The sequence below is a fragment of the Sus scrofa genome, chromosome 6 (genome assembly GCF_054392235.1).
Source record: "Sus scrofa isolate SSC_HxYL_T2T_F1_AM1 chromosome 6, Sscrofa_HxYL_maternal_Yorkshire_Landrace_v2.0, whole genome shotgun sequence".
Classification (NCBI taxonomy): Eukaryota; Metazoa; Chordata; class Mammalia; order Artiodactyla; family Suidae; genus Sus; species Sus scrofa.
The window spans coordinates 56,483,848-56,493,659 of NC_139388.1; the positions used below are offsets into that span (position 1 = coordinate 56,483,848).

Here is a 9,812-nt window from a genome sequence, read left to right on the forward strand (position 1 = left end):
TCTCCTGTGATCTGCGGAGGTTCCCAGGCCAGAGCTCAAACCTGAACCTTGAAGTTAGGACCTGTGCCACAGCTGTGGCAACGCCCGATCCTTAACCCACTGCACCACCGGGCAACTTCCCAAATGTAAGGTTTTTTTTTCTCTCATGTACTTATTTATGCATCTCTTAAACATTTTGGAATGCTTAATTACTTCAGTAATCTGTTTCTCTGATCGAACTCTGCTTGAAATACTAAAATAATGATAATAGTTTAGTATTTTAGTGTGTGAACATGCTATACAGTTTAGTGTTCTTCTCCTGATTGGTGTTTGGGTAATTTCTAGATTTTAGTTACCGTGAACAGTGCTGCAACCAATATCCTCGCCCATGGCTTTTAGTGAAGACATTTCTGTTGAGTGTTTACACAGTTAGGCATGGAGTTCTTAAGTTGCAGGGTTTGTGTTGGTTTTTTTTTTTTTTTTTTTTTTTTTTTTTTTTTTTTTTTTTACTTTTTAAAACGTTTTCAATTTATTTTTTTTTATTTTTAAATTTTTTATTTTTCAACTTTATTTTATTTTTTATTTTTATGACCGCACTCGTGATGTGTGGAAGTCCCTGAGCCAGAGCCAAGGATTGAATCGGAGCAGCTGCGGCAACACCAGATCCTTTAAGCCACTGCACTGGGCCGAGGATTGAACCCTCATCTCTGCAGCCACCAGAGCTGCTCTGGTCAGGTTCTTACCCCACTGAACCACATCATGCACTCTTGTTTATTTACTTATTTTTTAAATATATGGTTTGCTTTAGTAGGTAGAGCCAGAGAGTTTCCAAAATATATGTACATGAACTGTGCACATGTGAGCGATCCAGTTGCTCTTCTGGGTTTTTTTTTTGTTTTTTTTTTTTCTTTTTTGTCTTTTCAGGGCTGCACCCGCAACATGTGGAGTTTCCTGGGCTAGGGGTCTAATCAGAGCTGTAGCTGCCGGCCCACACCACAGCCACAGCAACTCGGGATCCTGAGCCATGTCTGAGACCTACACCACAGCTCATAGCAACGCTGGATCCTTAACCCACTGAGCAAGGCCAGGGATCAAACCCGCAACCTCATAGTTCCTAGTCAGATCCATCAACAACTGCGCCACGACGGGAACTCCAGCTCTTCTTGGTTTTGTTTTGCTTTATTTTGTTTTTGTTTTTCTTTTTGTTTTTGGCTTTTTAGGGCTACACATTTGGCAACATGACAATGGGAACTCCCAACATTTGTGGGTTTTTTTGTTTTTCTTTTTGGCATATGGAGGTTCCCAGTCTAGGGGTCTAATCAGAGCTGTAGCTGCCGGCCTACGCCACAGCCACAGCAACTTGGGATCCGAGCCGTGTCCGTGACCTACACCCCAGCTCATGGCAACACCGGATCTTTAACCCACTGAGGGAGACCCGGGATCAAATCTGCATCCTCATGGATACTAGTCAGCTTTGTTAACCACTGAGCTACAATGGGGATTCTTTTTTGTTTGTTTTTTGCTTTTTAGAGTTGCACTCATGGCACACGGAGGTTCCCAGTCTAGGGGTCGAATCAGAGCTACAGCTGCCGGCCTACACCACAGCCACAGCAACGAGGGACCTGAGCCTCTTCTGTGACCTCCACCACAGCTCATGGAAATGCCAGATCTCTGACCCACGGAGCAAGGCCAGGGATCAAATCGACGTCCTCACAGATGCTAGTTGGGTTTGTTCCAGGCCACATCAGAACCTCCCAATCACACAAATATTGATAATGCCCAAGTTCAGGGATGCCAGAGAGGAAGTGAAATGGATATTTGGCTCTTTGCCCCTGTAAAGGCCGAGTCCAAAATGGAATTCAAGCAACAGATTTTGGTTGACTACCTAGGCCCACTGCATCTTTCATACACGCTCGCCCTGAATTTTCAAAATTTCCGGATCCGAAAAGTTTGTATTTGTATTCCTACTGTGGAAAAGAGGAAGGAGCTCAGAGAGCTCAAATCGCTTAAATGGCACGGTTAGGAAGCTGCATTGCCAGGTGGCTGTATCCGTGAGGCCTGGACATGAAGCATGGCAACTCAAACCTAGTCATAAGGACTGCTCCATTAACAAAAGTGCTGTCTGTTAGGCAGTGATCGGAGGAAATCAGCAAAGATGAGGCACCATCCTCAGGCTTGCGGGGGTTGGGTGTGTGTGTGTGTGTGTGTGTGTATGTGTGTGTGTGTGTGTACACATTTCTAAAGGCTTCTGGAAATCTCTGGAAAAAGGAACTGTAGCTGAAGGAGAAGGCTCACAACAAAAGCTCTGGCTTTTGTTAGAGGAACTCAGGGATTGAAGCCAGTCTTTCTCCTCGCTCTCTGACTTCTGGTGGTGCCCATGAGTCCTGCTGGCTGAACCCAACAGGAAGGTAAAAGGCCTCGTTAGCGCAGCCTCATTAGTCAACACTCCCCACCTCCCGTGCCAGACGCTACTCACATAGAGCAGGGTGGAAAGGCTGCACGCGGAGGGACAATCAGAGAACACGCCTGGATTGGTCAACAGCTGAGCAGTAAACTTCCGCCCGGCTCCCCCAGCCCAATTACGAAGCCCACGCGCAGGCCCCTTGCAATCATCGGTTGCCATGGGGACCGCGGGCCTTGCGCGCCGGGCTGCGCGGGAGCAAGTGCGAAAGTGCGCAAGCGCGCACCGCCGAATCGCCCCCCTCGGGCTCGGAGCTGCTGACTGGATGAGGCCAGATCCCTTATGACCCACTCGGGTTCGAGTTGGAACGGACGCTGGTGTCCCCGGGCCCTTGGTCCGAGCTGGCACCTTCGTGCATCAGGGTGGCCTTTCTTTGGTTTTTGGTTTTCGGCTGATTCCGGGACACGTGTGAGCAACCGGGCACGGTTTGGGGAGGAAGGCCCTGGGAAAGCGCGAGGCCTCTGCCGCCCAGCCGTGGAGGGGACCGCTGAGATCTCTGAGCCTGGCCTTGTTCCCGGGAATGTGACCCCCCGCCTCTTGTCACCTTACAGAATTGCTATTTAGGGACCGCTACAGCCCGGGTCTTCCCAGTAGACGCTTCAGTACACGTGGGATTGGAGACGTCAGGGGTCTGCAGCCATGGCGGTGACCCTTTTGGAGGACTGGTGCCGGGGCATGGATGTGGACTTCCGGAGGTCCCTGTTGGTGCATCCCGGAGGACTGTGGGCAGGCGGAAATTGAGGAGACCTTGAATGGGGTCCTCTCCCCACTGGGCCCATACTTCGTGCTCAATAAGATTTTTTTGAGAGAAGAGAATGCCAAAGCTGCCCTCATCGAGGTCGGCGAGGGCGTGAACCTGAGGGCTATACCCCGGGCATTCCCAGGAAGGGGGGGGGGGGCGTCTGGAGAGTGGTGTGTAGGGACCCCACCCAGGATGCTGAGTTTTAAAAAAACCTGAATGAATTCCTGGATGCGGAGGGGCAGCACCTGGGAGGATGTGGTCCACCTGCTGCAGCTCAACCAGCCCCGACCACCCCGCAACCAGAATCAGCCCCCGGAGAACTGGGCAGAAGCCTTGGGGGTGCTTCTAGGGGCAGTGGTGCAAGCTATCTTCTACACGGATGCCGAGCTGCGCGGAGCAGGGAGGAAGCTAGGGCTCAGGAGCTTGCTGAGGCCCCGGTGGTGGCATCCTTGGCTTCTGCAGCAGGGAGGAAGGTCAAGAAGGAGCCAGGGTGGGCTGCAGAGGTGGGCTCTGCCTCGAAAGTGGAGAAGGTGGACGACTGGAATGATGTGGAAGCTGAGGGTGACCCTCCTAAACCTTGGGTTAGAAAAGCTGGAGCTAAAATTCGCTCCAGGAGAACTAAGCAGAAAAAAACTCCCAAGCGGGAATCACTGCCCTGGAAGAAGTCTAAAGGCAGCCATTCTCGTGGCTCGGCCTCTTTGGAGGCTCCTGAGGCTGGTGATGCTGAAAATACAGAGGGTTCAGAATATGTCGGGGGCAGCAAAAAGCCCTGTGTGAAGCAGGAATCAGCTCTGAAGAAGCCAGTAGTGAAATGTGCCTGGAAGTTTCCCAGTAGCACACTGGACGATGCTGGGGCAGGAGCTGGGAGCCCTGGAGTTGCCTCTGAGTCAGACCAAGATGGTGGTCCAGAGGGCCCACCAAAGCAGAAGGCCATGGGCTGGGCCCCGGCCAAGAGCCCTGCCCCCAAGCAGAAGAAAAAGAAGGTGAGCTTGGGCCCTGTCTCCTATGTCCTTGTTGATTCGGAGGACACCAAGAAGAAACCAGTGATTCCGAAGAAAGGGCCAGGCTCGGGAAGGAACATAATGGTCCAGAAGGCCCCTCAGGGCCCACAGCCTGCTGAGTCGCCAGCCTCAAACTCACAGGGTCCAAAGGCCAAGCCACAGCCTCCGATGGTGAGAATGACGACAAGTCACTTGGGTTGAGTCAGCAAATGGGGGGGAGGAGCAGAGGGAGGTGGGGGCAGAGGAACCCAGGGGGTCGGCACATCAAATAGTGGGCGAGGCGGGCCCCAGTGCAGTGGAGGAGGCGGGTGACGCCCTAGTTGAGGTTTTAGAGGTTGAGAGCCCTGACTCCCCTCCCAGGATCCCCTGAAGGCCAACATTAGGGACACCTCTGGGGACAGGAAGTGGCAGAGCCAACCCACTGACCTGTCTTTTGTTTGTGAGTGTCTCTGGGGTATTCTCCAGCCACCCAACCCATCTCCGTCCGCAAAAGTTGGGTTGTTTGGGGTTATGTCATTTGTCAGGGTAGGTGGCTTTGAGGGTGGAGTTTTCTGGAGGCCTGCTCGGGAGTTAGAGATGTTCAAGGACTTCGAACGTTCAAGCAAGTGGGAAAACTTCCCAATGACTCTTCGCCCCGCTTCTGTTCTTTAGCTGTTCTAATTTATCCACAGAACCCCGAAAGCTTTGATTTGGGGGACCACCCGTACCTGAGGAGTTGAAAGAAGACCAAGGAAGAAGTTCCAAGTCGGGAACAACGTTTCTCTGGACATTGACTCTTGACTCGTTTAGGGACCCAGTTTGTAGAAATTCGGCTCTCAGAGGTAAATGGCGTGTGAGATCTTAGGTGGGAAGAATTCTGGGGGCTGGAGGGGGAGGCAGGCGTACCCCTGTGGTTTATTCCTCTGCCAGGCCTGCTTTTTTACCTTCTCATAGACTCACCTGCAGAGATTGGAGCATCGCTAAGCAGATGGGGCACATTCTAGAACACTCTCCCTTACACATGGGCAGGGTCACTGTTACCTGGATCTGTGTTCGGCTTTTCTCCCCCACTCCCCGATTCCTCTTCTGGATGGTCAGCCGAGCTCTGCAGGGCCCTGCGTCTTAAAGAGCGGGGGATCATTCGCTCCTCCCGCCGCCTCTGTGCTTTGACTGCTGGGTCAGTTGAGTCAAGGTCTTCGCTGCAGACCTGACTTCCTTGTCCTCCTACTGGTCTTTAGTGGCCATCTGCCAGTCGTCTAACCAGAGGGCGGTAAGGTCCCAGGAGTTAGTTTTGGGGAAAAACATGTCCACTTGGGTCTTGAAAGTGTCCAGTTTTAGGTTCTGTTTGTAAAAATGGCACTTGGATTCCCTTTTGGGGTAAAACCCGTGCAGGAAGCCTGCGGGCAAGAAGAGTGATGGGTAGGAAGGACTCTGGGATGACCAGCTCTCCGGCTCTAATTCCATCTGGTGCTCCTAAACTCTCAATGTCTTTGAGGTTGGAGACTTTATCTCATGGTATAGGGAGACAGGGGAATACAGTCTTTAAAGATGATGTTAGGAGTTCCCGTTGTGGCTGAGCAGAAACAGATCTGACTAGTATCTATGAGAACTCGGGTTTGATCCCTGGCCTCACTCAGTGGGTTAAGGATCCAGTGTTACCATGAGCTGCGGTGTAGGTCATAGGCATGGCTCGGATCTGGCGTGGCTGTGGCTGTGGCATAGGATGGCAGCTGCAGCTCCGATTCAATCCCTAGCCTGGGAGCCTCCATATGCTGCTGGTTCTGCCCTAAAAAGACAAAAAAAAAAAAAAGAGAGAGAGAGATCGGACGTTCATTTCTGCCCTCTGAATAAACCAGAAAACCGTGTTTCCTCTGTACGTGGGAGGAGGGCAAGGGGCAAGTTTCCTGAGCTCAGTGGCTTCCAAACTGTGTCCTGGAGAGGCCCCAAGTGTGCTTAAAGAAGTAATCTGAATCTATTTCTTCCTGCATTTAAACAAACAAACAAACAAACTGGAGTTCCCTGATGGGTGAGCGGGTTGAGGATCTGGCATTGTCACTGCTGTGGCTTGGCTTTGATCCTTGGCCCAGGGACTTCTGCATGCCACAGGTGTGGCCAAAACCAAAAAACAAACAAAAGAATTGAAAAATTGCTGCTTGAATACGTCATAAGCCCATCAGTCACGTCAGATTGTGAAAACATTCCCTTGCTTTCAGCAGTTGCTTGCTCTGGGGTAGGTACCCAGTTCCCCGATCCTGCTGTCCATTTGCCTGTCATTGAAATTCCTGCAGAGTGACTGAGAGGAAAGTCTCCAAGTGGGAGAAGGTGGTCCTGCGCATGCCCGTAGATCACTGCAGGATGTCTCCCTTCGGGACTCACAGGCTCTTGTCCTTCCCGTGATACTCAGCTGTGGGATCGTAGGAACGAGGCACTCGGTCGTCACATTCTCTCCGAGTTTTAGCTCTTTTTGTTCTCGGGGTCTCTCCTCTGACTTGAGTTTTTGTGATAAAAAATGTGAACGGTTGTTAGCGATTCAACTTGGAACACAGATTTCTTGTGACAATCATTTCAAAACCCTGGATGAGTCTGAGGATGTAGAAAAAAGGAAATGGTTTCCCTTTGCAGCCCTTCCTCTCTGTGTGGCACAGTTTTTCTGGGGTCTGAGCAAAACAGAACACAGGGGCGAATGGGCCTTTCAAGGTGATGAAAGCCTGTGGTTCTCCAGCTGCTAAGTTGGGAATCCACTAGGGTTTCATTGTGTTAACAACTTGACACTGTGGTGAGCAAATGTGAATCTATATGTTATAAAATAAAGTTGCTCAAACTCAGTATCTATTGAGTCTCTTATGGATGCCCGTGGTGTGAACTGTTTATTTATTTGTTTATTTTGTCTTTTTAGGGCCACACCCACGGCATATGGAGGTTCCTGGGCCAGGGGTTGAATCAGAGCTGTAGCTGCTGCCTACACCAGAGCCACAGCAACACGGGATCCAAGCTGGTCTGCGACCTACACCACAGCTCACGGCAGTGCCGGTTCCTCAACCCACTCAGCAAGGCCAGGGATTGAACCCACAACCCCATGGTTACTAGTGGGGTTCGTTCACCACTGAGCCATGACAGGAACTCCAGAAAGTAAATATTTTAAACAGGGAGTGTCTCTGGGGAGGGACTGGGATGTGAGGGGAGGAGAATGTCTTTTTCCCTTTGCTCCTTTTTTTTGTGCCTCTTATGTTTTTAGCTTTGCATGTGAATTCTTTTTACTTCTGTAAAATATCAGTAGAGCTTTTATCTGAGAAGCAGGATGATAGGCCATTTTTTCCCCTCCCCAGTATTTGTGTTCTGTCGCTTAAAGCCCATTGATGAAGGTTGTCAGGATAACCTGTTTTTCTGGAGGTTTTGGAATAAAGATTCTCCTTTGAGATGTGAACACCTATTGGACATTGTGTTCAGTGTGCCATGGATAGGATAAGTAGATTGGTAGCCTTCTGCCACTTTTTTAAACAAATTGTGGTAAAATACACATAACATAAAATTTAACATTTAGCCGTTTTTAAGTCTACAGGCCAGTGGCATTAAGTACATTCACACTGTTGTTCAGCCGTCACCCCCATCCATTCATAAAACTTTTTTCATCTTGTGAAACTAAAACTCTAAGCAATAATGATGACTGTCCACTGCCCCCTCCCCCCAGCCCCCAGCAACCACCGTTCTGCTTTCTGGCTCTGTGAGCTTGACTCTTCTAGGCACCTCGTATTGGTTCTTTTGTGACTGGCTAGATTCACTTAGAAGAGTGTACTCAACACTCATCTCTGTTAGAGCAGGTCTCAGAATTTTCTTCCTTTTAAAAAGGAAGAGCAGGAATTCCCATTGTGGTTAAGAACCAGTGGGTTAAGAACCTGACTGGTATCCAAGAGGATGTGGGTTCCATCCCTGGCCCTTGCTCAGTGGGTTAAGGATTCGGAGCTGCAGCGAAGTTCGCAGATTCGGTTCCCATCTGGCGTTGCTGTGGCTGTGGTGTGGGCTGGCAGACGCAGCTCCGATTTGACCCCTATCCTGGTTACATCCATAGGCCGTGGGTGCGGGCTTAAAAAGAAAAAAAAAAGGAAGGTGGTGGCCTAGCAGTTAAGGATCTGGCATTGTCACTGCAGTGGGGTGGGTTGGGAACTAGCCTGGGAACTTCTGTGTGCTGTGGGTGTAGCCTAAAAAAGTAATAAGGAAGATTAAAATATGTTTCCTGAATAATATGCATTGTATTGTCTGCCGCATCTTGTTTATCCATTCATCCATCGATGGATATTTGGGTTGCTTCCACCTTTTGGCAACTTCGAATTGTGCTGCTGTCAGTGTGGACGTACAAACATCTCAGAGTTCTCACTTTAATTCTTATGGGTACATACCCAGAAGTAGAATTACTGGATCATGTGGTAATTCTATCTTTAATTTTTTGAGGAAGGGCCATACAGTTTTCCATCGTGTTGCCTTGATTTCAAAATGCCAGCGTAGGTATACCCTCTTCTGCCAACCTGTAGTAGCAGGGGGGCTCAACCATGTGGCAGAAACTTCTCCAGCCCATCTGCTGCCTGTCTGCTCCAGTTTCACAGTGAGACTTATGGGAGCCTGGGACAGACTTTGTCAGCATAATCTGGTGTAATAGATGACTTTCATGCCTATTTTAAATTTGAGGTGTTCTCCTGATACCCTTTGTTTATGGGAAAGAATGTGAGCAGTTGTTAGGTAGTGTTAAAAATTCAATGCTGCAATAAAAAAAGAATGTGTTTATATGTATGTATGTCTGAGTCACTTTGCTGTGCAGCAGAATTTGGGCACAACATTGTAACTCAACTATACTTTAAACAACAAAAGTCTCTGCCGAAAGTCTGAACATTAAAAAAAAGGTCAACACAAACAAAAATCTCCCACTCTTCTTCCAAGGCTTAAGATCTGTTTAATTTGACCATTTCCTGTAATTGTAGGATGAACAGTTTTAACATCCTTACAGCTGGATTAGCCAAGAAAATGCTAGAAAAGACCAGGAAAGAGGAAGGGCCGTGTGGGTTATTAAAAAGCTATTATTAAAATATATTACGAATCGACAGTCAGTGCAGCAGAAGAGATGAGCAAGTCCAGAAATACATGCATAGATTTGGGAAATTTTGTTTGGTGGTTTTGCAGATCAGTGGGAAAAGAGATTATTGAACAGATGGTGCTGCAGCATCAATGGGAAGGGAATCTAGTTTTTATAAAAGAAAATTCCAGATTTATTAAAGAATGAAGTGCAAAAAACTAAAATTATAAAAGTTATAGAAAAAGCACAGGTGAATTTGTCCATCTTTGTGGCATGAGAAAAGCTTTTTCTTTGCTTTTTAGGCCTATATCCACGGCATATAGAGGCTCCCAGGCTAGGGGTTGAATTGGAGCTACAGCTGCCGGCCTACGCCACAGCCACAGACACGCAGGATCCGAGCTGCATCTGCAGCCTACATCACAGCTCATGGCAGGTTGTGGCAACACCAGATCCTTAACCCACTGAGTGAGGCCAGGGATTGAACCTGCAACCTCATGGTTCCTAGTCGGATTTGTTTCCACTGTGCCACGACGGGAACTCCAAGAAAGGTCTTTCTAAGCAGGATACAAACCTTAGGGGCCAAGAGGG

General features: G+C 49.0%; 1 protein-coding gene across 1 annotated transcript; it reads left to right on the plus strand.

Annotated features, from left to right (window-relative positions):
* Nucleotides 1-2,940: 2,940 nt before the first annotated feature.
* PNMA8A (PNMA family member 8A) lies at nt 2,941-6,990 on the plus strand. The gene is given in 6 exon segments (XM_005664614.4): nt 2,941-3,147; nt 3,149-3,329; nt 3,332-3,424; nt 3,426-3,572; nt 3,575-4,354; nt 4,855-6,990. Coding segments are annotated over 6 exon segments (1,317 nt in total). The 5' UTR covers nt 2,941-3,079; the 3' UTR covers nt 4,903-6,990.
* Nucleotides 6,991-9,812: the final 2,822 nt, after the last annotated feature.